This window comes from Pan troglodytes, chromosome 3 (assembly GCF_028858775.2).
Source record: "Pan troglodytes isolate AG18354 chromosome 3, NHGRI_mPanTro3-v2.0_pri, whole genome shotgun sequence".
Lineage (NCBI taxonomy): Eukaryota > Metazoa > Chordata > Mammalia > Primates > Hominidae > Pan > Pan troglodytes.
In genome coordinates this window covers 2,718,400-2,745,545 of record NC_072401.2, presented here as the reverse complement: position 1 = coordinate 2,745,545, position 27,146 = coordinate 2,718,400, and the positions used below count along the sequence as shown (strand labels likewise).

Genomic DNA, 27,146 nt, shown 5'->3' with positions numbered 1-27,146 from the left:
CCCTGCCCCCAGGAGCTCAGGTTAGAAAGAGCTTCTGCCCAGGGGACAGGTGCTGGGGGCCCTGGAGCCTGGAGGAGGAAAGTGCCACGGAGGAGAGGTGCTAGACCTGCCCCGTGGCCCCACCGATGAGGAAGGGGGATCAGATGCTATTCCTCATGGCAACCTTTGGGGAGGGGCTCTGTTCCCTTTACATGCTCTGTGACCTGTGTGCTTTTTTGTTGACTGACAGAGTTGATGATAAAGCCTGGTTTTAAGTGAGTTTAAGAGGTGGGGGCTGCCAAGCCAGGTGGCCCCTTCTCAGGCTTCCCGCTGCCACAGGCTTTAATTGGGATGTATCACCGTGAGAACTGCCCTGTGAGAAGGATCTGGAGGGGTGTGCTCCCAGTACAGTGAAGGCCTTAAACACTCACGTTCTTCTCCTTGCTGCTGGGGTCTTTGAAGGAACTGAGAGGGTGTGGACACTGTCCAGGCCCCTCAGCATCATCTGATGCGGGCTCACTTCTGTCCACTCCGCTCCAGGGCCCTGCCTCTGGCTCATCTCATATCCCACTGGCTCCTTTGTGGCCCTTCTTCCCTCTTCCACGCCTCCCCCTCTTCCTCCCTCCTCCTATCTCCCCTTCCTCCCCCAGCCTCCTCCATGTGGGTCCCACGCCCAGTCCTTGGCCTCTTCCTGTCCGCCCCCCGACATGGCGGCGTCATCCTGCTCCATGTCTGTGCTGAGCACCCCCAGGGGAGGCTCTCAGCTTCTCCTCCCCGCAGATCCAGGTGTGCTCCCCGGTGTTCCTCCCAGCTCCCTGGGGGCATCTCACAGGGCCCACCTTACCCCCAGCACAGCTGGACATTGAACAACATGGTTTGAACTGCACAGGTCCATGTATACATGCATCATTTCAACCTAACTTGGATCTAAAATACAGTATTCTCAGGACACAAAACCCACATATATGGAGGGCTGTGCAGGTTCTGCTGGTCCAGCCGTGGGACTTGAGTATGTGCAGATATGATATACGCTGGGGGTCCTGGAACCTGTCCCCTGCGTGTACTGAGGGATAGTTGTATTTCATGTCTTTTTATGACATTATAAGTGGTATTGCTATTACATGTCAATTTTTAAAAATAAGCCAGAACCATAAACGAAGTGTTTCCCTGAGTTCTGCGAGCCACTCTACAAATTAATCCAACCCCAGAAGGGGGCCATGGGAGCCCCAGTTTACAGCCAGCTGGACAGAAGCACAGACCATGCCTGGACTTGGGATCAGCATCTGAAGGGGCGCCGTCTTGTGGGACTGAGCCCTCACCCTGTGGGGTCTCACTCTGTCGCCCAGGCTGGAGTGCAGTCATACGATCTCGGCTCACTGCAACCTCCACCTCCCAGGTTCAAGCGATTCTCCTGCCTTAGCCTCCTGAGTAGCTGGGATTACAGGCATGCACCACCATGCCCTGCTAATTTTTGTATTTTTGGTAGAGATGGGGTTTCACCACGTTGGCCAGGCTGGTCTCAAACTCCTGAACTCAAGTGATTCACCTGCCCTGGCCTCCCAAAGTCCTGGGATTACGGGCATGAGTCACCGTGCCTGGCCCTAAATGTCAATTTTTGATTGTTTGGTGCTCCTATATGGAAATACTATTGACTTTTGTATATAGATCTTGTATCCTAATACCTTTCTGTGGGAATCTAGATAATGGTTTTTCCTACTTTCTACTCTCCACTCTCACACAGTCACTCAACACTCCATGACCAGATGAGTAGGGTATTCCCCACACACCGAGTCATTCCCCAGCAGGTTCTGCAGGGGACAGCAGTGGGGGTCCTCTATTCAACCTCATCTTGACACTGTCCACCCGGAGTGACCTCAGAACCCACAGGGTGAGGGCTCAGTCCCACAAGACGGCCCCCCATTCAGATGCCAATCCCAAGTCCAGGTGTGGTCTGTGCTTCTGTCCAGCTGGCTATAAATCGGGGCTCCCATGACCCCCTTCTGGGTTGGATAAATTTGTAGAGTGGCTCACAGAACTCAGGGAAACACTTCGTTTATGGTTCTGGCTTATGAATAAAGAATGTAGTGACAGGTACAGATGAACAGCCTGATGAAGAGGTGCACAGGCTAAGGTCGGGAAGGGTCCCAAGGGCAGGAGCTTCTGTCCCGTGGAGTTGGGGTGTGCCCTTCTCCTGGCAGGCGGATGTGTTCGCCAGCCCAAAGGAAGCTTTCTGAACCAGTCCTTTTGGGTGTTTTTGGAAGCTTCATTATAGAGCCATGATTGATTATATATCATTGGCTATTGGTGAGAACACTTCCCAATTCTTCAGTGCCTCTCCCCTCCCCGGAGGTTGGGGGTGGGGGCTGAAAGTCCCAACCCTCTAACATGCGTTGATCTTCCCAGGGACCAGCCCCCCATCCTGAAGCTGTCTAGGGCCCCCCAGCCACCAGTGAACTCATATCACTCTGGAGAGTCCAAGGCTTTTTAGGAGCTGTATGTCAGGAAATGGGAAGAAGACCAAACATATATTTCACAATATCATACTTTATTTTATTTTATTTTATTTTTTTTTTGAGATGGAGTCTCGCTCTGTTGCCCAGGCTGGAGTGCAGTGGCGCGATCTCGGCTCAGTCCAAGTTCCGCCTCCCGGGTTCACACCATTCTCCTGCCTCAGCCTCCCGAGTAGCTGGGACTACAGGCACCCGCCACCACGCCCGGCTAATTTTTTGTATTTTTAGTAGAGATGGGGTTTCACCATGTTAGCCAGGATGGTCTCGATCTCCTGACCTCGTGATCCACCTGCCTCGGCCTCCCAAAGTGCTGGATTACAGGCGTGAGCCACTGCGCCCGGCCTACAATATCATACTTTCTAAATTCACTTATTATTTCTGGCAGCTTTTTGTAGATTCTGTTAAATTTTTTGCCAATAAAGATAATCTGCACTTCTTCCTTTTCTCTCTGGATGCCATGAGTGTGTGTGTGTGTGTGTGTGTGTGTGTGTGTGTCTGTGTCTGTGTGTCACCCTATTGAACTAGCTAGAATTCCAGTACAAAGTTGAATAGAAGTGGTGAGAGCAGACATCTTTTGTTAATGATGGAACTCTGAATGCTTTCTCCCCAAAGATAAGCGTGATGTTAGCTGTAGGATTTTCATAGCTACCCTTTGTCAGGCCAAGGCAGTTGCCACCTACTCATAGCTTGCTGAGAGTTCTTATTAGGAATGGATGTTAGATTTTTTTTTTCAGATGCTTTTTGTGTGTGTCAACGGAGATTATCGTGTTATTTTTATTATGGTAAATTACATTGATGGTTTTTTTTACTCGATAAATACTGACTTTTTATTAGTATCCACTCCGTCACTCAACAACAATAGCAGCATGCAGATGCCATGAGGGCAGGGCTGTGTGTACACACAACACTCACCAGTACATCCCAGTGCCTAGTACACAGTAGGCACTCAGTTATATCATTGAAACAGGGAACGCTTGGCTGATTCATTTACATTTTAATTTATTTTCTTTTTTTTATTATTATACTTTAAGTTTTAGGGTACATGTGCACAATGTGCAGGTTAGTTACATATGTATACATGTGCCATGCTGGTGCGCTGCTCCCACTAACTCATCATCTAGCATTAGGTATATCTCCCAATTCTATCTCTCCCCCCTCCCCCCACCCCACAACAGTCCCCAGAGTGTGATGTTCCCCTTCCTGTGTCCATATGTTCTCATTGTTCAATTCCCACCTATGAGTGAGAATATGCAGTGTTTGCATATTTTCTTTTTGAATAGTGTGACTTACTCTTTTTGGCATATGATAGCTATGGTATCACATAAACAATTGTAAACTGTGTCGAGCTGCCAAAAGTTTGAATCTCATGCCAGTATATACATTCAGGCTTCTCACCATAGCTATTTGAGAGTTATAATTATCTATAGCACTGAAAGAAACTTTGGGCTCATCTGGTCCGATTCTCTTATTTCATGAATTAGAACACTAAATCCACTCAGACTGGGTGACTCGTCTGTCAGAACATGCAATAAACAGAAAACAAGGGGTTGTTTGCCTGATGCCATAGCATCCAAAGGTCAGGGTAGCTGGAACTCTTGGTGTCTTCTTGTCTTACAAAATGATGGAAGATGCATCATTTTAGTTCTCTGGTAGAAAGAGGATCAGAGAACCAGCTGGGAATCACAAATATGCTACAAAGATAAAAGACAGAATTTGGCCCTAAATAAAAATAGATTCTTAAAAATACAGAAGAGATCAGACATGTTGCTAAGAAAATGCAGATGTTAGACCATATCCATGGTTCACAGTCCTTGTGAAAGCTTAAAAAATATAGATGCCAGGACCCAATCCCAGAGATTCTGCCTTACTTGGTCCAGGAAGAGCCTAAGCATACATTGATTGATTTTTGAATGTTAAAAAAAATTACTCCTGCATTCCTGGGATAAATCCCACTCATTCATGGTACATTATCCTTTTACGCATTATTGAATTCAGTTTCCTAAAATTTTGTTAGGAATTTTTGGATCCATATTCATTAGGGATATGGGCCCACAGTCTTTGTCTGATTTTGGTGTCAAGACAGTGTCATAGATGAGTTGTGAAGGATTCTGTCCTCTTCAGTTTTATGGAAGAGTTTGTGTAGTGTTAGTTCTTCTTAAATGTTTGGTAGAATTCACTATTAATCTATCTGGACCTGGTAGAATTCACTATTAATCTATCTGGACCTGGTAGAATTCACTATTAATCTATCTGGACCTGGTAGAATTCACTGTTAATCTATCTGGACCTGGTAGAATTCACTATTAATCTATCTGGACCTGGAGTTTTCTTTGTAGGAAGATTTTCAACTACAAATTTAATTTCTTGAATAAATATAGGGTTTTCACATTATTTCAGAAATTTCTTCTTGAGAGAGATTTGGTAGTTTATGCCTTTTAAGAAATTTCATCTAAGTTGTTGAATTTATTGGCATAAGTTGTTTGTAATATTTCCTTATAATCCTTTTAATATATGTAGGATCCACTGTGATGTCACCTCTCTCGTTCCTGTTATTAAGTTGTATCTTCTGTTTTCATTCTGAACTGTGTTGATAGAGTTTTATCAATTTTACTGATATTCTCAAAGGAACTATTTTAGCTTCATTGATTTTCTCTATTGCTTTAATCTTTTCTCTTTCATTAAATTTCTGCTCTGATTGTTGCTATTCCTTTCTTCTGTTTGCTTTGGGTTTCATGTACACTTCTCTCTCTAGTTTCTTTTTTTATTTTTATGTAGTAGACTTAAAAACAGAACCTTTATAGTTTCTTAATGTGGCAACTGAGGTTAGAGAATGAATGCCTTTCTTCTTTTCTAATTTAGGTATTTAGTGGTTTAAATTTCTCTGTAATTGCTGCTTTAGTGGCATTCCATAAATTTTGATATATTTTTACTTTCATTTCATTCACAATACTTTGTGATTTCCTCTTTGATTTCATGTTTGATTCGTGAGTATTTAAAAGTGTGTTATTTAGTTTTCAAATATTTATGGATTTTTCTAGAGATCTTTCTCTTAATGATTTCAAATTTAATTCCATTGTGGTCAGAGGATATACTTTGTGTGACTTGGATTATTTTTACATGTATTGAGGCTTGTTTTATGGCCCAGAATTTGGTCTTTCTTGGTATATGTTCTATATACAATTGGGAATCATGTGCATCTGGCTGTGGTTGGGTGGAATGTTCTGTAAATGTCAACCATGTCAGGTTGTTTTAACAGCATTGCTAAGATTTACTATATCCTTGCTGATTTTCTGTTTACTTTCTATGTCTTATCAGTTGAGAAAGGTACTGAAGTTTCTGACCATAATTGTGGATTTGTTTATGTCGTCTTACTTCATGCCGCTTGAAGGTCTATTATTAGGTTGATAAATGTTAACAATTGTTATGTGCTCCTAGTAAATTGAACCCTTTATTATTATAAAATGACTTTTTTTGGTCCTTGGTAGTACTCTTTGCTCTGCAACCTACTTCAGTATTCATGTAGCCACTCCAGCTTTCTTTTGATTGGTGTGAACATGATACAACCTTTAAAAAAATCCTTTTACTTTTAGCTTATTTGTGTCTTTATGTGTAAAGTGGGTATCTTGTAGGCAGCATATAGTTGGGTCTCATTTTATTATGCAGTCTGAAAATCTCTGTCTTTTATTTGGGGTTTTTAGGTCATTTTTGTTTAATATATCTTTGATATAGTTAGATTTAAGTATCATTTTGCTATTTGTTTTCTGTTTGTCCCATCTTTTCTTTATTCCCATTCCTCTTTTTTTTCCTTCTTTTTTATTAATTGGCTTCAGTGATTTCCTCTCTTAATTTTTATGTATTCTATTTATTTTTTATGGTTCTGCTTTGTCTCCTTTGTTGGCTCATTAGCCAGAACTCTTTGTTTTGTTATTTTAGTGGTTGCTTTAGGGTTTATAATAATTGTCTTTAATTACAGATACCTTCAAATGACATTGTGCAATTTCACATAGAGTATAAAGACCTTCCAATAATTCACTTCCATTTCTCCTCCTGGACCTTGTGCTATTGTTGCCATACATTTTACTTTTGTATGTTACAGACTCACACTATGTTGTTAGGGTATTTTTTTTTCATTTAAATGGTCAATTTTTTTAAATTAAAAATTTAGAAAATTAAATAGTAAAAAAGGATCTTGTATATTTACCTTGTAGTCACCATTTCCAGTGGTCTCTTTTCCCTTGTATAGATCTCTATTTCCATCTGGTGTCATTTTCTTTTTGCTTGAAAGAATTTCTTTCTTTCTTTTTTTTTTTTTTTTTTTGAGATGGAGCCTTGCTCAGTCACCCAGGCTGGAGTGCAGTGGCGTGATCTCGGCTCACTGCTAGCTCTGCCTCCCGGGTTCACAGCATTCTCCTGCCTCAGCCCCCCGCATAGCTGGGACTATAGGCGCCCACCACCACGCCCGGCTAATTTTTTGTATTATTATTATTTTTTTTAGTAGAGACGGGGTTTCACCGTATTAGCCAGGATGGTCTCGATCTCCTGACCTTGTGATCCACCCACCTTGGCCTCCCAAACTGCTGGGATTACAGGAGTGAGCCACCGCGCCTGGCCAAGAATTTCTTTAGCATTTCTTATAGTGCAAATCTACTGGTCATGAATTCTTTCAGCATTTGTTTGAATGAAAAATTATTCTACCTTTGATTTTGAAAGATATTTTTGCTGGGTACAGAATTCTAGGTTGATATTTTTTTTCCCCCTTAATACTTTAAAGATGTTGTTTCATTCTCTTCTCACTTGTATTATTTTGGATGAAAAATCTAATGCCATTTTTGTCTTTGTTCCTTGTATGTAACACATCTTTTTTCTCGTGCTACTTTAAAGATTTTCTCTTTTTATTGGTTTTGATCAATTTGATTATGCTGTAATTTGGTATAGTTTTTAAAAACGTGTCTTCTGCTTGGGGTTCATTTACTTGGTTCTATGAGTTTATATTTATTAAATTTGGAAAAATTTTGGCCATTATTCCTCCAAATATTTTTTTCTATCTCATTCCTCCTCGTTTTGGGACTTGAATTACATTCATATTTGATCTTTGAAGTTGTCCAGCAGTTCATTGATGATCTATTATTATTTCTGAATCGTTGGGATAGTTTCAGTTGCTGTCTTCAAGTTTACTGTTCTTTTTTTCTGAAATATTGAATCTGAGGTTAATCTCATGCAGTATATTTTTTCATCTCAGACACTGTAATTTTCATCTCTAAATCAGTTAGGGACTTTTAGTTTCTTCGTTGTCTCTAGTTAACTTTTTGAACACATGGGAATCAGTTATAACAACCGTCTTAATGTCCCTGATCATCTTTGTCAAGTCTGGCTTGATTTTGATTGATTGCTTTTCCTTTTAGTCATGGGTCATATTTTCTTCCTTCTTTGCAAGCTTGGTAATTTTTTTTTTTTTTTTGAGATGGAGTCTCGCTCTGTTGCCCGGTCTGGACTGCAGTGGTGTGATCTCAGCTCACTGCAAGCTCTGTCTCCTGGGTTCATGCCATTCTCCTGCCTCAGCCTCCCAAGTAGCTGGGACTACAGGTGCCCGGCTTTTTTTTTTTTTTTTGTATTTTTAGTAGAGACGGGGTTTCACTGTGTTAGCCAGGATGGTCTCAATCTCCTGACCTCGTGATCTACCCACCTCGGCTTCCCAAAGTGCTGGGATTACAGGTGTGAGCCACCGCGCCTGGCCGTTTTGTTTTGTTTTGTTTTTTTGTTTTTGAGACAGAGTTTTTTTTGCTCATATTGCCCAGGCTGGAGTGCAATGGCATGATCTCAGCTCATCGCAATCTCTACCTCCCGGGTTCAAGCGATTCTCCTGCCTCAGCCTCCTGAGTAGCTGGGATTATAGGCATTCGCCACCACACCCAGCTAATTGTGTATTTTTAGTAGAGACGGGGTTTCTCCATGTTGGCCTGGCTGGTCTCGAACTCCCAACCTCAGGCGATCCACCCGCCTTGGCCTCACAAAGTGCTGGGATTACAGGCGTGAGCCACTGCACCCAGCCAAACTTGGTAATTTTTTAATTGGGTACCTGACATAGTGAATTTCACCCTGCTGGGGGCTATTTTTGTATTACTGTAAATATTTTTGGTTGTTCCGTGATGTAGTTTAGTTACTTAGAAACAGTTTATTCCTTTGGGTCTTATTTTTTAAGGTGTTAGGCAGGACCAGAGCTGTGTTTAGTCTAGAGTTAACTGCTGTTCACATGGAGGCAGGACACTTTTGGGTACTCTACTCAATACTTTGTGAATTGTGAGTGCTCCTGCTACTCTAGCCTCCTGGAGAGCTCCTGTCACTGCTCCCTCGAATCCTTCAGGTGCGTCTTTCCCGACCTTAGGTCATCTCCCCACAGGCATGTGTTGATCAGTTCTCGGCTGAACCCTTGAAACCTTCCCCAGATCTCCAGAGTTCTCTCTGTCCAGCTCTCTCTTCTCTGCCTCCTGCTCTCTGAATCCTAACTGCCTTGGTTCCATCCGAGTTCCCTCTCCTGTTCCATGACTTGAAACTTTCCTCAAGGCAGTGAGCTGGGGTAGTCGTGGGGCTCACCTTGTTTGTTTCCTGTCTCTTGGGGATCACTGTCCTTTGTGGCCTGATGTCCAGTGTCATGGAAATCACTGTTGTTCTTGGGAGTGGGGTAAACTGAGTTCCTATTACTCCATCTTGGCTGGCGTTAGAAGTCCTAGCAAGTGTTTCTTGCAGCATACTGTGTGTGAGGCACTGTTCTAGGCACTGGAGACTCATCGTGAATAACAGAAGACCCTTCCCTCAGCAGCTATGTTCTAGCAGACCAGGAAGGCTGAGCAATGAATCCAAGCACGGCCACGAAAGGCTCCTCAGCCTTAGACAAGCCGTGCCACCTGGGCTGAGCACTAAAAGCTCCTCAGCCTTGGGCAAGCTGTGCCACCTGGGCTGAGCACGAAAGGCTCCTCAGCCTTAGACAAGCCGTGCCACCTGGGCTGAGCACTACAGCCTTAGACAAGCCGTGCCACCTGGGCTGAGCACTACAGCCTTAGACAAGCTGTGCCACCTGGCTGAGCCTCAGATCCTGGACTCTTCATCATCACAGCTGGGGCTTACTGTGCACCGCCTGTTGCTGTGATTGCCATTGTTTGCTCATTTGTTTGTTGAATCATGAGCAAGGGACCTTCCTACCCAGAAAACCTTTTAAAAAGAAGTGACAGTAGTCCCACTTATTGGTTGAATTTTATTTTTATTTTTTGTATTATAAAGGCTTAACATTTTTCTTATAGTGCAGAATTTCCTTCAGAGTTTAGTGCATGATTTCTTGCCTGAGAAGGGTCATGCTTCCCCACTCATAGTGAGTTTTCGTATCTCTTCCTAAGAAAAATGAAAGTCAAGCCTCAGGAGGGATGGTCGAGATTAAAAATTGCCAAGGTGAGAGTGTCAATTAGTGTGCTCTTTCTGGAAGGCCATTTGGCAGTATCTCATTAGAGCCTGGAAACGCAGTTTGCACTTTTGACATTGTAATTCCATTTCTAGCAATCAGTGGGTCCTAAGGAAGTAATCCACACTCGGAGCATCATGCACCACAGTAGTGAGGGCAGCATTGCGTGGAGGTGGAGGATTAGGCACATCGTCAGTGTCCAGCAGAAGACAAAGGAGTGAGTTAACAGGACGGTCCATATGCTGGAATTGCATGTCACCATCCATCAAAAATTGGATATGTGACAGATGTAATAACATGTTGCAGCAGCTACAACAGCAGAAGGCAGTATCATGTACATGGATCGTCTCAACGTTGGCTGAAAACAGGCCCTCGGAAGATGAGAATTAGAAGGAACTGTGTCCCACCTGCGGTCACATTTCCCCAAGGACATTTTCCCCACTTCTTTCCCATTGGTTCCAGTTTTCCTAGGATGAATGTGTATTGATTTCATATTTAACAAATTAAAGCAAAAGTTAAGCTTCCAGTGTTTTTGTAACCTACAGAATGAATAGTCAATGTTTAAAGAATAGGACAAGTTTACAGAAAAGGATGGAATGCAATTTAAGATGTAAAAAAATGGGCTTCTTTCCCTCATATACACAAAGTGTTCAAAACAGTCTGTTATACTTTATATTTTGAACATAAGGAAATAAAGTAAAATAATTTTAAAGAGTCTTTAAAGTAGAAGCTGCTTCCAGGGATGCTGGCTCACTCTGGTAATCCCAGCCTCTCGGGAGGCTGAGGCTGGAGGATGGCTGGAGCCCTGGAGTTTGAGGCTGTCGTAAGCTATGATTGTGCCACTTCACTCCAGCCTGAGTGACAAAGCCAGACCCTGCCTCTAAAAATAAACAAAAAGCCAGAAGTTGCTGTGTATTGAGGCTTACAGAAGGGGACCTGGCTGATCAGAGAGGCGAAGTGACCTGTCCCTGGTTGAACAGCCATGAGGGATGGAGTCAGGGTCTCCATGTTGTGAAAGCAGCACCCCCTTCCAGTGCAGACTGACTTAGGCGTTGCTGTAATTGATCTGCTGGTTCCAGAGGAGGTGGGAGGGGACGCCACCCTGGATGGAGGAGCAGGCCCCAGCTGTGCCTGGCCTTGACGTAACTGCACTCTTCTGACCCTAAGACGTGGTCTGTGTCCCTGACTCTACAGAGGAATGCACTGAGCTTCAGGGAAGACGAGGGCTTTGCCGGTCCCCAGCCGGCTGAGAGTCCGTCTGAGCCCATGGCTCCTGCGGTTGCTGCTCTTTATTGCCCCGGCTGGAGTGCGATGGCACCATCTCGGCTCACTGCAACCTCCGCCTCCCTGGTTCAAGTGATTCTCCTGCCTCAGCCTCCCTAATAGCTGGGATTACAGGTGTGCACTACCACGCCTGGCTAATTTTTGTATTTTTAGTAGAGATGGGGTTTCGCCATGTTGGCCAGGCTGGTCTCGAACTCCTAACCTCAGGTAAACCACCCGCCTCGGCCTCCCAAAGTGCTGGCATTATAGGCATGAGCCACCATGCCTAGCCTCCTCTATCACTTTAATAATCCTAAAAAACAGTCACATGCACTGTGCGTGTTTTCCAGCAGGACATGGCGGCCGCCAGCTGGACACAGCGATTGGCGCACTTTCTTCTGTCTTCTGTTTCAGGACAATGTGTTGAACATCATTAACCAGATCATGGATGAGTGCATCCCCCAGGACCGCGCCCCCAGAGATTTCTGCGCCAAGTTCCCTGAAGAGATCCGGCACGACAACCTGGCCGGCCAGCTGTGGTTCGGTGCCGAGGTAGCGGGTGGCCACCTGGGTTCGGAGGTCCTGATGTGGGGTGGCGTCTAGCCATGTCCCTGCGAACCTTGTGCATGGGCGCCTGCAGGTGCCGGGACCTGGTGTCTCCTCCAAGAGCTCCGTCCACTCTGGGTTACGTGGTGTGGTCTGAGCCTGGTAGGCCGTGCACCCCTGGAGGATCTGGGAAAGCCATGAACTGGTGCCCCCAAAACTATACATACAAATGAAATTTCCCATGTGGTTTTTATGAGGTTCACAGGCCCCCAGACAGCCAGGACCTAAAAGTGGTTTTTAATGGCAGTAATGCCCACATCAGGAACAAGTGTTCCCCTCCCGCCCTGCAGCATGGGCAGCAGCGGGGGCTGGGGAGCTGTGCTTCAGCCCCACGCGGGCCACATGTGGCAATAGCCTGTCATCTTCATCTTCATCTCCCAATCAGGAAACTGAGGCACCGAGAGGAAGGTGCCCTTCGAGGTGGTGGGAACAGTCTCCCCCAGGCCCCCACCATGTGGACTCCCCAGCCTCCTCCCCTTGCCGTGCTCCCGAGCCTGACCTCAGCCCCGACACCGCCACCCTCTCTATTGTGCCGTCCCCATCCTGCCCGCCTCCCCTTTCTAGGAATCCCTGGGGTGCGGAGTCTTCATCCCACGCTGCCCCATCCCTGTGTCCACCCTGCCCACCCCACCTTCTGAGCCACCTGGTTGGGGTGTCCTCTGCTGAGGCTTGGGTTAGTTACAGGGGCCCGCGGGCAGGTTCTCCCTCCTCCCCAGCCTCAGTTTCCACCTCCGTGGAGTGGGTCCTGGGGCAGTCATGAGATGGAGCGTGTTCTGTGCCCGGCTGGCCTGGCAGGGGCATGCATGCACAGGGGTGGGCATAGCTCCTTGTGTGGTCCTGGTGCCCCAAGCTCTGTGCCCACCTGCAGCGTGGGCCTGGAGATCAGCAGCCGTCTCATTCTGTCACCTGGGAAATGGCTTCTTGTCCTGCATCACTTGATCATCCCTGAGGGAACAGCAGGTGGATTGGTTCTATCCTAAACCTGGTGAGGCCCCGGCCTCTAGACAAGCCTCCCTGTGACAACAGGTCTACCAGGGCCTGGACTCAGCCCCTGTGCCAGAGGGCAGCTTGGTGAAATTCCCAGTTGCTGAGCGCACGCTGGGGAGCGGCCTCGCAGCGCCCAGGGCAGACATGGGTGGATTTGTGGGTGCGGAGGAGCCCTCCTTACCTGCCCAGGAGCCCACGGACTCTCACACTGATGAGTCTGCGTTCCAGGGAAGGTTGCGTTTCTCTGGCAGTGAGCAACTTGACAGGTGGTGTCTGTGGCTCCCTAGATAGGCTGGGGACCTCGGGCCCGGATCAGCCTGGCTGCTTCATCCCTGGGAGCACAGACCTGATTGTGGAGCCTGGAAGCTCCAAGCTCCTTGACCTTCATCCCTGTGGCCTGGACGGGGAGGGGAAAAGAGTCACATGACCAGGGTTCCTCCTGCAGGGAGCCCCCAGACCCAAGGGCCTCAGTCCACCTTCCCCTCCCCTCCTCTCCTCTCCCCTCCCCTCCCCTCCCCTGCCCTTACCTGCCCTGCCATGCCCTGCCCTCCCTGCTCCTGGGGCCCTGTGAGGACCCCGTGGGTCACATTGGGGGACATCGGTTATCGCCCTCACGATTGCTCTGAATGTAAGAAAAACCTCCTGCGGGGACCGGGAACACGAGCTGGCCTGTGCTGTGGGGTGAGAAGAGGGGCCCCGAGGTGCGCAGTCAGGTTCCCCGGGCCGTCGACCCCTGAGAGCCTGGCCCTCACCCGGGCCCCTCCCTGAGTGTGTCCCCTCCCGCAGTGCCTGGCCGCCGGCTCCATCATCATGAACCGGGAGCTGGAGAGCATGGCCATGCGCCCGCTGGCCAAGGAGCTGACGCGCAGCCTGGAGGACGTGCGGGGCGCCCTCCGTGACCAGGCGCTGCGGGACCTGAACACCTACACAGAGAAGATGAGGGAAGCGCTGAGGCACTTCGACGTCCTGTTCGCGGAGTTTGAGCTCAGGTACTGCAGCTGTGGGTCCACAGCCCTGGCTGTATGAGCTGGGGGACGGTTGTGCCAGCTTCCGGGGCTCACCCTGATACTTCAAGCTGGAAAATTCCACAGAGGGAGGAGCCAGGCAGGTTCAGGGCCGCCTGTGGGTGGGGCTAAGCCCTGGAGAGCACAGCTTGGAGGTGAGGTGGGGCATCTTTCCAGGGAGTGGGGTGAGCACAGAGGACACAGGTGTGGATCTGGCCGCCGTGGGCCTCCAGGGGAAGGGCTTTGGAGAGGCCCGAGGGGCCAGACATGCATGATGCCTCGGAAGATGAAGAGACGTCACAGGTGAGAAGAAAACAGAGGCAGCCAGGCGGGTGCGGTGGCTCACGCCTGTAATCCCAGCACGTTGAGAGGCCGAGGCAGGCGGATCATGAGGTCAGAAGATCGAGACCATCCTGGCTAACGCGGTGACACCCCATCTCTACTAAAAAAAAAAAATACAAAAAATTAGCCGGGCCTGGTGGCGCGCCACTCAGGAAGCTGAGGCAAGAGAATCGCTTGAACCCGGGAGGCAGAGGCTACAGTGAGCTGAGATCCAGCCACTGCATTCCAGCCTGGGCGAGAGAGTGAGACTCCATCTCAAAACAACAACAACAACAAACAAAAAACGGAGGCAGATGGTGTCCGCAGAGGTTCAGTTAATAACAATTTTTCATCTTGTAATCTACTGGCCCCTAGGAGATCAACCAATGCATTAAGGGCAGTCCTCTGCAGGAAGCAAGAGCACGGACAATCGAGTTTTATTTTCTTGTCTTCCCCAGATTTTCTAAATCAGCTTCCATAAGAAAAAATAAGAGTTAGTGATTTATTTATTTATTTATTTATTTTCTGAGACGGAGTCTCACTCTGTTGCCCAGGCTGGAGTGCAGTGGCACGATCTCAGCTCACCGCGACCTCCACCTCCTGAGTTCAGGCCATTCTCCTGCCTCGGCCTCCCAAGTAGCTGGGATTACAGGTGACCACCACCACGCCTGGCTAATTTTTTTGTGTTTTCAGTAGATACAGGGTTTTACCATGTTGGCCAGCCTGGTCTCAAATGCCTGACCTCAAGTGATCTGTTGGCCTTGGCCTCCCAAAGTGCTGGGATTACAGGCGTGAGCTACTGCACCTGGCCTAGAGTTGGTGGTTTAGAAGGAAAGAAAGTGCTCTCATCTGGGGAAGGGTTGGACAAGCCTTCATGTCTCAGAGCCACTGGCAGGCCTCCTGCAAGCCGCTGTGCCCAGCCTGGGCTGGCTTCCGTGGCTGTGGAGGTCCACGTGCGGAGGTTCATGTGGGGCTGCGGGTTGTTCACCCACCCGTGCACGCGTTCATTCGTTTCTCTCTCGCCCGTTAAGGCTGGTGCCAAGGTGGGGGATGGTCCCGCACATGGGCAGCACTGGGTCCAGGGTGGTCAGGCTCCAGGGTGAGCCCTGGGAGCTGGCACAACTGTCCCGCATGGGCAGGGCTGGGGTTTCGAGGGAAGGCCTGGGGTAGGCCTGGCTGGCAGGAGCTGTGTACTATGAAACTGCCGAAATGGGATGGTGGTGTAGGGTGTGTGTGTGTGTGTGTGTGTGTGTGTGTGTGTGTGTATGTGTGTATTTTAAGAGACAAGGTCTTGCTTTGTCACCCAGCCTGGAATGCAGTGGCACCATCACCATTCACTGCAGCCTCCAACTCCTGGGCACAAGTGATCCTCCCACCTCAGCCTCCCAAGTAGCAGAGACTGTAGGTGCCTGCCACCACCACACCCGACTTTTTTATTTTTTGTAGAGATGAGGTCTTGCTGTGGTGCCTCCAACTCCTGGGCTCAAGCCATCCTCCCACCTCAGCCTCCCAACGTGCTGGGATTACAGGCGTGAGGCCCCCGCCCCCACCTTGCCCAGTATTGCAGCTTTAATTGAAGATGCCCCCCCACTCTGTTTTGGAGAGGCCCCGCCACAGCCCAGGTGCAGCCTCACAGGTCTCCCTGTGTTTGCAGCTACGTCTCGGCCATGGTGCCTGTGAAGTCCCCCAGGGAGTACTACGTGCAGCAGGAGGTCATCGTGCTCTTCTGCGAGACGGTGGAGAGGTGAGCACAGGGATGCTTAGGGGCTGGGGGCAGCATCTGGGGAGTCCCTGCCTCACTCCAGGCCCGGGGCAGAGGGCAGCTCTGGGGGAACCTGCTGTGTCTCGGGAGTGCCCCAGATGGAAGGCCCCAGACGTGTCTTCCCACACTACATCCGGCTTCTCCTCACAGGTGGGCAGAGGGTAGAGGCCACCCCTGCCTTCACCTCTGCCCGGCCCCCTTCCACCGCCCCACGGTCGCTTTTCTGTCGGCCAGAAGGTCAGATCCTGCAGGTGAAGACACGTGTCAGAGGACAAAAGCTGGAAGGCTCTGGCATGACGGATTGGACGTCCAAACCTTGTCACCTTCCTCACCCCCTCACTCCTCACCTCCTCACTCCTCACGTCCTCACTCCTCACCTCCTCACTTCCCCACCTCCTAACTCCTCACCTCCTCACTCCTCACCTCCTAACTCCTCACCTCCTCACTCCTCACGTCCTCACTCCTCACCTCCTCACTCACCTCCTCACTTCCCCACCTCCTAACTCCTCACCTCCTCACTCCTCACCTCCTAACTCCTCACCCCCTCACTCCTCACCTCCTCACTCACCTCCTCACTTCCCCACCTCCTAACTCCTCACCTCACCTCCTCACTCTTCACCTCCTCCCTCCTCACCTTCTCACTCCTCACCTCCTCAATCCACACCTCCTCACCTCCTCATCTCCTCACTCCTCACCTCCTCACTCCTCACCTCATCATTCCTCACCTCCTTACTCCTCACCTCCTTACTCCTTAGCTCCTTATTTCTCACATTCTCACTCCTCACCTCCTCAATCCTCACATCTTCACTCCTCAATCCTCACTCCCCACCTCCCCAGTCCAGGAATGAGTTTTTGCTGAGTTTTAAGTCTGTTGAACAAGTGTTTCTTTTTTTGGGAGTGGAGGGGCAGGGGGAAGCCATCAATATTCTTATCAGGCTTTGTACAGTAATCTGGAGTCTGGTTTTCTCAATGGACTTTGGGGTTAAGATGTAACCTTGATGTTTCTCTTGTTCAAGTGGTACTATGGTGTTTGGAAGATTTGAAATTGACTATTATCACATTGTATGTTTGTTATTTTTAAAAAGCAAATTTTTACTATTTGTGCTTTGAGAGATATTTCAAATTATCAGAAAATAAGATGACGGGAAATTCCTTTTATTTTGAAAAGTCACGATGCCAGCAGGCCTGCTCACGAGGTGCAGGAAAAGCCCTCCGCAAGCCCCGGGGAGGAGAAAGGAAGCTGGTTTCTCAGGGAAGTGTTGAATTGTTTGGGGCAGTAGTTTTGTTCCATGTTCATTCTTGACACCGGAGTTGTTTCGGTTTCCTGGCTGAGCAGAGCTGTCCTCTGGGTTGCCTTACTGTCTTTGCTGGGCATCATAGCTGTCCTCACACATCCTCCCTGCCCCTGCCTCCTGGGGCAGAGGTGGGGACTGGCACATGGAAAGGTCAAGCTGGAGCCACCTGCCAGGGTATTTAGGGAAGTGTGTGGCCTTTTCCTGCAGTCCCAGCCCCTTGCACATATGAGGACTGGGGGTGGCATGTGTCACCTCTTGACGTGGCCACCACGCGTGGCTGCAGGTACAGATTGAGCGCACTGCCTGTCCCTGCTGGGGTCCAACCTGTGGCTGTGGTGGGCCAGCCCTCATGCTGCTCACTGTCCGTCTCCCCGGACAGGGCCCTGGACTTCGGGTACCTGACTCAGGACATGATTGATGACTACGAGCCGGCCCTCATGTTCAGCATCCCCAGGCTGGCCATCGTGTGGTGAGTGCCTCCTGTGCCCAGGACCTCTGCAGAAACCTGCGGGACGGGCAGGGCTGATGGTGCCAGGTCCCATGCGGGTGCCGGTCCATGGCGTCTCCACCTCACGGTGGCCGCTCAGCTGTCCCGATCAGTGACAGGCAGGCCTGCTGTCGGCCCTCAGCAGACCAGGGGACCACGTGTCCTGAGTGCCCCCTGTTCACCTTGCTGGTGAGGGAGGCTCTGTCACCCTAGATAGGGCAAGGTGGCCTAACACCTGCCACCTGCCACTGGACAGGTGAGATCCACAGGTGAGCTCATTAGTCACAGGAGACCATGAGGGTCACACAGGGGTCATGCTCGGAACAGAGTGGCCACGCAGGGGCTGTGGGAGGCAGACTTGGTGGTAACAAGAGGACGAGCTGCCCCCCGGGTCCCTCAGGAGGATGTGATTGGCTTGTTTGAATAATTTGGGGGCTGGCAGGGAGGTGAAGCACATTGGGTTGAAGGGCAGGTGGGGGCAGTTGGTCTGGCTGATGGAATACCTGTGTGGAACCTTTCCTGCCAGCGGGGCCGTCTGGGAGAGCAGGGAACTCAAGGCAGCCTGTAGGGTCCTGTGGGGCTCAAGGACGTGAACACAGCACATGGAAGCTCAGGCCTGAAATCCACCGAGGCAGGATGCGCGGGGTCACCTGCTTAGCGTCTCTGAGCTGCCTGGGGCCAAGGTTAGAGCCCAGGGGTCAGGCTGCTCATCCACACCCTGACTCCAGATGGGGATTCCCCATGCCCCTGCCAGGCGGGTGGTCACAGGGGCAGAGGAGTGAGTGGACCACAGAGAGCTTAGTGGAGCTTGTAGCTGGGGGGGAGGGGGAAGGGGGGAGGGGGGAAGGGGGAGGGGGAGGGGGAAGGGGGAGGGGGAAGGGGAGGGAGAAGGGGAAGGGGGAGGGGGAAGGGGGGAGGGGGAAGGGGGAGGGGGGAAGGGGAAGGGGGAGGGGGGAGGGGGAGGGGGAGGGGGAAGGGGGAGGGGGAGGGGGAGGGGGGAGGGGGAGGGGGGGAGGGGGAGGGGGGAGGGGGGAGGGGGAGGGGGGAGGGGGAGGGGGGAGGGGGAGGGGGGGAGGGGGAAGGGGGGAGGGGGAAGGGGGGAGGGTCCAGTGGGCAGCGGCCAGCAGGTGTGGGACTGGGCAGAGTAGGGGATGGGGAGCCCTTGAGAGAGATGCCCGTAGAGATGTGGATGTCAGTGAAGTGGTCAGGGAGTTGGGGGTGGGCACAGAGGCCAAGACTGGTCCAGGCTCAGGCTGGAGAGACCTCACTGAGGCCATGCTGAGGACCCCCAGGGGACCCCGGGGCACAGGCACACGTGGCAGTGCACTGGGGTTGAGCATGGATACCCCTCCCATGGGAAATGGGGGTGCAGAGGTGGGAACACGCAGGGCGGTGGCAGTGCAGTGGGCTGGGGCCAGCGGCGGGGCCTGCAGGGGACAGAAGTGCTTAACCCCAGGATGCGCCGAACACCCCTTGTTGGAGTGGGGAGCAATGGGGGCTGCTGCCGGGGCCAGTCTGGACACCCCTGGGCCAGGCCGCTCACTCCCCTAGGTCCTGGTGCCACCTCCTCAGGGAGGGCTCCAGCGTGGTCTCTATCTGCTGGGCCCTGGCTCCCCAGAGTCCCCTCCAATAGCTCAGGGCCTGGCCTGTTTCCTGCGCTGTCCTTCCCGTGTCCTCGCAGAGGTTGTGTCTTTCACAAAGTTAGCAAACCAGAGAGAGTGAGCCTCACATCGCGCCAGAGGGAGGCTCGGAGGGAGGCTCGGAAATCCTCCTGCCGTTAGACTCAGGGAACTTCCTTTCACCTGAAGACCTCAGGGCTGGAGGGCGGGGTGCCCCCAGTGGCCAGCGACAAGGTGCCTTGGAGGGAAGTGTCCTGGCGGGGAGAGGCCACCCCAGAGCACAGAGCGCCCCTTCCCATGGGCCACAGGATTTGGTGACATTGTTTTTCTTTTCTAGACAAGTGTCTCTCTGTGGCCAAACTCACTTGAAGAAAATGACAGGCAGTTTTGGTCCTTATTCCTCTCTTTGTTTAAAAAACAGAACAGCAAAGATCCTGCGAGCCGGCCTTGTTTCCACCAGAGCGCAGGGCGCTGTGAGCCTTTGCCTCAGGTACAGGTGTCTCCGTGTCCCAAGGGCACTCACAGCAAATGAACAGCTCTGCTGTCCTTGTAAAAAGTTCTCCGCGAGTGCTTTGAGGTGTGGCACCAAGCCACCCGCCCACTCATGCCCGTGTCAACGGGCTGGTGGGGCCCTGGCTGGACTTCCTCTTAAAGGTCGGGCCTGGAGTGTGCAGGTGACCCCAGCTGACCCTCCCCGCAGGCCGCACCCCAGGCACACTGTGTTTCTGGACTTTCACACTGAGTCTGCTGCCCGTGTTTGCCCGAGTACAGGCAGCAGCCACTTCCCCCAACCAGTGTCATCTGTGTCCTGCTTGCCAACCTCAGTCCACCTGCTGGTGGCCAAACCTCTGCTCCTCCTTCTGTCCTAGGCTTTCATCCTGGGAGGCAAGGGGAGGCAGGGGCTGGGGGATCAGGGTAGGGGAGGCCAGAGGAGGGAGGTGGGGGGAGGTGGGAGGGCAGCTTGGGGAGGGAGGTGGGGGAGTGTGGGGGGTCAAGGAAGGGCAGCAGGGGAGGCCAGTGCTGCGGGGGAGGCCGAGGGAGGGAGGTTGGGGAGGGAGGCTGGGGCTTCTGTTGGCAAAGGCTTTGTCCCGCGGGTCCCCTCCTGGAGGCACTGGCGTGGGGTCCCCTCGGGCTGAGGACAGCGGGAGAGCCTGGAAAGGGAGTGAGGGACCCCCAGGAGGTGAAGGGGGCTTGGATTGAAGGAGGGAGGAAGGGTGAGTGGGCATAAGAGCCCAAAGCCAGAGTCCAGGGAGCAGGCCTGTCCAGGGGGGTGGCCAGCTGTGAGCCCCCACAGAGGCAGGCATCTAGCCGCAGAGCCAGGCTGTGGATACGAGGAACCGTGGGGTGCACCAGGCTGCCACTGCAACCCTCTGTGCAGCGAGCCTCGAGCAGGGCGGGTGAGTGCTGAGCGGGTGAGTGCTGAGTGGGCAGCTGTTCCTAAGGCTGCCCCTCTGGGATGCTCACTGGGGCCCTGCAGCCCCACACCACCAGCGGCTCCCGTCTTGTTCCTCGTCATCCACAGCGACCGCTTTGAGCCAGACAGGCAGAGGCCACAGCTGCCCGTGGTGGGGCCCAGAAGCTGCTCCTTCCTGTGTTCACTCAGCGAGCAAGTATTGAGTGCCTACTGCATACCTCGCCCTGTGCTTGTACCAGGGAGATGGACAGATGGGCTGACCCACAGTGCTGTGGAATGTTCTGGATGCTGGAAGGGGGACTCAGTGCAGGGACCCCATGGGGTGGACAGGAGCTGGAGGCATGAGGGAGAGGCTCCCCAGGGCAGCCGGCCCAGAGGTGGGAGCCGTGCAGGTGGCAGACGGGGGCACGTTGGTGCAGGTGGTGTATGCTCAGGGGCAAGTCCAGGGCTCGAGCAAGGACCAGGGGCCGCAGGAACTTCTGCAGAAACGAAGACCCCTCTAGCCTGCATTCCTGGGCCCACACCCTCGCAGGATCCTGCCTCTGTGAAGTGGGCATCCTGGGACCCCCCCAGGTGACCCCCAGGGAACACTGAGAGCAGAGGGGAGGCAGGGGTGCTGAGCGGGGCAGGAGCTGAGGGTGGAGCTCCTCTGTGGCTCCTGCCCGTGACTCTGCTGCTGCCCGAGAGCCCCAGTCCCTTCTCCAGCACATGGTGTCAGAACAGTGATGCCACATTTACCAAGCATGAGCTGCAGGCCAGGCTTCCGCCCCCTTCTGAGGGGCTCCCAGTGGCGAAGGCACCGCTGGGGGTCAACAGCTGGAGGCGGCAGAACCAAGCCCACCCGAGGGTCAGAGCCTGCTGTTCACCTGTGACACAAGAAAGCAGAAAACTCTTAGTTCTGTGGCTGGCAGAGGAAGCCTGCCTGGGGCAGAGGCAGTGGTAAACTGAGGCCTTCAGGTTGGCAGGGGGAGGTGGAAGGGAGGGCTGGGTGGCACCCTTCCCCCTGTTTAGGGTGTCCCCAGCCTGGTGGGGTCTGGCCTTACCAGGCAGTGAGGACAAAAACTGGGGGTCACCCCTGTGGGGACTTGCTCTGAGCCGTAGGGGAGGGGCCCCACTTGCCCTGCACCCCTCAGCCTGTCCCCTCCCTAAGACCTGCATCCAGTCAGTCCCTCCTGCCGATTGAGACACGCGTCCTGGGGAGAGTGTCTCCATGAGGCTCAGACTCTTCGACAAACTGGTTTTACTTTTGGGGATTTATCTTAAAACAGTTTCTTTTTTTTGTTTTAAACTTTTTATTTTTATTTTTTAATTAAAAAAAATAGAGACAGGGTCTTGCTGTGTTGTCCAGGCTGGTCTCGAGTTCCCGGGCTCTAGCAATCTGCCTGCCTTGGTCTCCTAAAGTGCTAGGATTACAGGCGTGAGCTACCGTGCCCAGCCCCGGCCTTAAAACAGTTCCTTTAAGGGAAGAAATGAAATAAAACCTCTAGACCCAGTGGTCACTTCCCAGTCCCCATCAGCACAGACCTGCCTGCCCCCCTCGCTGCGGCTTCGCCAGTCTGCACTCACAGCTGTGTGTGTGCGACGCTTCCCAGACCGGACCTGTGCAGAGCCCAGGCCCCTCTCCTCTACCCCTCCCTCCCTTCCTCCCCAGCCCCTCCTTCCAGCCCATCCCAGAATCTACCCCTCCCTCCCTCCCCAGCCCCCTCCTTCCAGCCCATCCCAGAATCTACCCCTGCCTTCCTCCCCAGCCCCTCCTTCCAGCCCATCCCAAAATCTACCCCTGCCTTCCTCCCCAGCCCCTCCTTCCAGCCCATCCCAGAATCTACCCCTGCCTTCCTCCCCAGCCCCTCCTTCCAGCCCATCCTAGAATCTACCCCTCCCTCCCTCCCCAGCCCCCTCCTTCCAGCCCATCCCAGAATCTACCCCTCCCTCCCTCCCCAGCCCCCTCCTTCCAGCCCATCCCAGAATCTACCCCTGCCTTCCTCCCCAGCCCCTCCTTCCAGCCCATCCCAGAATCTACCCCTGCCTCCCTCCCCAGCCCCTCCTCCCAGCCCATCCCAAAATCTACCCCTGCCTTCCTCCCCAGCCCCCTCCTTCCAGCCCACCCCAGAACACGTGCAGGAGCCACCGCCCACGTGGCCTGCAGGAAGGTTGCCGGATCCTCTTCAGGGGCCCTCACCCATCCACCTGTGTCAAAACAAGGTGTCATCTCGGCCCTGCTCAGACCCTTGCCGGAGCTCCCACCGTGATCTGCCTGCACCGTGCCCACACCAGCCCTCTCTCCCCAGTCCCCATGCACCCGCTGCCCTGGGTCTCCACCATGCTGTCCCCTTCGCTCAGGGTCCCCTTGACTGTCCGATCCCTACTGCCGCACTGTCCCCTCCCCCGCACTGTCCCCTTTTCCATGATGTTTCCTCCTCCACGCTGTCCCCTCTGCTCCAGTGTCCTCTTGGCCATGCTGTCCTCTCCATGGTGCTGGCCCCTCCACTGCACTGTCCCCTCCTCTATGCTGTCCCCTCCTCTATGCTGTTCCCTCCTCTATGCTATCCCATTCTCCATGCTGTCCCCTCCTCCATGCTGTCCCTTCCTCTGCAATGTCCTCTCCCCTGTGCTCCTCTGCACTGTCCCCTCCTCCATGCTGTCCCCTCCTTTATGATGTTCCCTCCTCCGTGCTGTCCCCTCCATGATGTCCCCTCTTCCATGCTGTCCTCTCCTCTGCACTGTCCCCTCCTCCCTGCTGTACCTCCCTCTGCGATGTCCCCACCACTGCACCGCTCACCCAAGCCCTCTCCCACCAGCAGGTTGCGTGACTTACTCTGTTATTTATTTTTCCATGTTACTGAGATAAAATTCGTTACCCTATGACTCACCCATCTACAGTGCACAGTCGTTTTTGGTACATTCAGAATTGTGCAGCCATCACCACAAATTTCATAACATTTTCATTACTCACAAAGATGTCTCTTACTCCTGAGCGGTCACCTCCACCCCCTATTATCCTTCATCCTGCCCCTTAACCCTAGGGAACCACAAATCTATTTTCTGTTTCTATAGATTTGGCTATTGGGTTATTCATATAAATGGGATTTCTGTTATTTTTGTGTCTCCCCCACTAGACTATAACTCTTATTCACGGATGCATCCTGAGTGCCTGTCATGTCGTAGTGTGGTGGACTTCTGCAGAATTTTGTTGCATTGATCTGAGGGGGCACAAATATATATCCACAAAGATTATCCCCAAAGTATTACTTGTAATCATAAAAATTTGAGAAGGGATGGATATCCAGAATTAAGGGATTGGTTAAAAACAATACTGTAGCCATTTAAATAATGATGGAGAAAAATCTCCTAATGCTATGCAAAAACATCCCCAGTGTATTAGGTACAAAAATTGTTATCAAATAGTATGTCTCTATTTTACAGTTTCTTAACATTGATAGGTAAAACTTTTGTAAACAGAAATTAAAGCAATAAACATTCTTCTTTATTGTGGTAAAATATACATAACAAAATTGGCCATTTTGACCCTTTCTTAGGGTTTTAATGGCAAAAATTGCAATTACTTTTGCACCAACCTAATATGTAGGATTTACCCTTTTGTGACTGTCTTATTTCACTTCACATAATGTTTTCAAGCTTCCCCCATGTTGTAGCATGTGTCAGAATTTCCTTCCTTTTTAAGGCTGAATAATATTCCATTGGATGTAATTAGGTGTTATTTTAAATAAGAAATGTGTGATAACATTCAAAAGAGTAAAATGCCTAGGAATAAATTTAATCAAGGTGAAAGGCATGGATGCTGAAAACTAAAAAACGTTGCTGAAAAAATTAAAGACATAATTAAAGAGAAAGACATTCCATGTTCATGGATGGGAAGACTTAATATAGTTAGAATGGCGATACTCCATAAAGTGATCTACAGATTCTGTGCAATTGCTGTCGAAACTCCATTGGCCTTTTTGTTTTGCAGAAATGGAAAAGGTGTTCTAAAATTCATATGGAACTGCAATGGGCCCTAAATAGCCAAAACAATATTGAAAAACAAAAACAAAGTTGGAAGATTCATACATCCTGATTTCAAAACTTACTACAAGTCAAAACCTTATGGTACTGGCATAAAGATAGATGTATAGACCAATGGGATAAAATTGAGAGGCCATAAATAAACCCAAACATCTATGGTGAACTGATTATTGACAAGAGGGCCAAGATCATTCAATAAGGAAAGAACAGTCTCTTCAGTGAATGTTCCTGGAGCAACTGGATAACCACATGCAAAAGAACAAAGTTGGAAAAAAAAAAAAAAAAGAACAAAGTTGGACCCTGCGATGGTTAACTTCATGTGTCATCTTGGGTAGGCCACATTATCCAGATATTTGGTAAAATACCAGTCTGAATGTTGCTGTGAAGGTATTTTTTTTTCTTTTTATAATGATAAACTGGCAATTTATAATTGCGCAGATTTATAGCATGCAAAGTTGTGTTATAATCTATGAATGCAGTGTGGAATAATTAAATCAAGCTGGTTAACATATCCATCACCTCAAATATGTAACATTTTTTGAATGAGATCATTTTAAATTTACTCTCTTACAATTTGGAAATGTACAGCACTCTATTATTAACTGTATTCACCATGATGTGCAAAGAACTCAAAAAAAGAAAAAAAATTCTTCTAGTCTGAGATTTTATACTCTTTGGCCATTCCCCACATCCCCAGCCTCTATAACCACTGTTGTGCTCTCTGATTCTATAAGTTCAATTGTTTGAGATTCCACATGTAAGTGAGAACATATGGTATTTGTCTATCTGGTCCTTACTTATTTCACTTAGCATAATGTTCTAAAATTCCATCCAATTTTTCACAAATGTCAGAATCTCTTTTGTTTTTAAGGCTGAATAGTATTCTATTGTGTATATATACCACATTTTCTTTATTCATCTGTTAAACGCTTAGGTTGATTTCATATCTTAGCTATTGTGAATAATGCTGCAATGAACATGAGACTACAGACATCCCTTCAACAAACTGATTTCAGATGTTTGGGGTAAATACCCAGAAGTGGGATTGCTGGATCATATGGCAATTATATTTGTAGTTTTTTTGAGGAACCTCTATACTGTTTTCCATAATGGCTGTACCAATTTACATTCCTACCAATGGTGTGCAAGGGTTCCCTTTTCTCCACATCCTTGGTAACACTTATCTTTCATCTTCTTGATAAAAGATATTCAGACAAATGAGAAATGATATCTCACTGTGGCTTTAGTTTGCTTTTCTCTAATGACTAGTGATGTTGGTCATTTGTATGTCTTCTTTTGAGAAACGTTTTTATCCCTGAAATGCAAGGATGGTTCAATATACACAAATCGATAATTGTGATACATCACATTAATAGAATAAAAAAACCATATGATCATCTCATTAGATGCAGAAAAAGCATTTGATAAAATTCAACATCATTTTATGATGAAAAACTCAGCAAATTAGATGTAGAAGGAATATATCCCTTCAAGGGTACCACTGAGTGAAAATGTAAAACAAAAAAAAGAAAGAATGTGCCTTAACGCAATAAAGGCCATATATAACGAGAAGCCCACAGCTAACATTATACTCAATGGTAAAAAATTGAAAGCCTTTCCTGTAAGATATGGAACAAGGCAAGGATGCCTACTCTTCCCACTTCTATTAAATATAGTATTGAAAGTCCTTGCCAAAGCAATTAGGCAAGAGAAAGAAAGAAAAGGCATCCAAATAGGAAAAGAAGTGTAATTGTTACTGTTTGATGGCTACTTTATTTGATATATATATATATATATATATATATATATATATATATATATATATTTGAGATGGAGTCTTGCTCTGTCACCCAGGCTGGAGTGCAGTGGTGCGATCTCAGCTCACTACAACCTCCACCTACTGGGTTCAAGCGATTCTCCTGCCTCAGCCTCCTGAGCAGCTGGGACTACAGGCATGAGCCACCATGCCCAGCTAATTTTTGTATTTTTAGTAGAGACAGGGTTTCACCATATTGGCCAGGCTGGTCTTGAACTCCAGATCTGGTGATCCACCTGCCTCGGCCTCCCAAAGTGCTGGGATTATAGGCGTGAGTCACTGCACCTGGCCGGCAACCTTATCTTATCTGTGGAAAACCCTACAGACTCCACCAAAAAAACTGTTAGGACTAATAATGAATATAGTAAAGTTCCAGGACACAAAATCAACACACAAAAATTAGTAGCATTTTTATACACTAACAATACACTATCTGAAAAAAGAAATCAAGAGAATAATCTCATTTACAATAGCTACAAAAAAATAAGATACTAAGGAATAATTTTTATCACAGAGGTGAAAAACCTGTACACAGAAAACTATAAAACAACAATGAAATCAATTCAAGAAGACAAAGATATTCCATGTTCATGGATTGGAAGAATATTGT

General features: G+C 49.8%; 1 protein-coding gene across 12 annotated transcripts in view; it reads left to right on the top strand.

Moving 5' to 3' along the window:
- Positions 1-27,146, top strand: part of ZFYVE28 (zinc finger FYVE-type containing 28) — a 155,430-nt gene that overhangs the window by 66,101 nt on the left and 62,183 nt on the right. For 6 of the 12 annotated variants that reach the window (XM_016951154.4, XM_016951153.4, XM_016951152.4 and 3 more), the window contains 4 exons: positions 11,617-11,754; positions 13,582-13,784; positions 15,775-15,864; positions 17,557-17,646. In XM_016951154.4, coding sequence (XP_016806643.1) covers positions 11,617-11,754; positions 13,582-13,784; positions 15,775-15,864; positions 17,557-17,646 — 521 coding nt within the window. Of the gene's footprint in view, positions 1-11,616; positions 11,755-13,581; positions 13,785-15,774; positions 15,865-17,556; positions 17,647-22,783; positions 23,654-23,813; positions 23,914-24,667; positions 25,232-27,146 lie in introns of those variants that run through there. The other 6 variants (XM_016951155.4, XM_016951150.4, XM_063808586.1 and 3 more) reach the window with 5 other exon arrangements.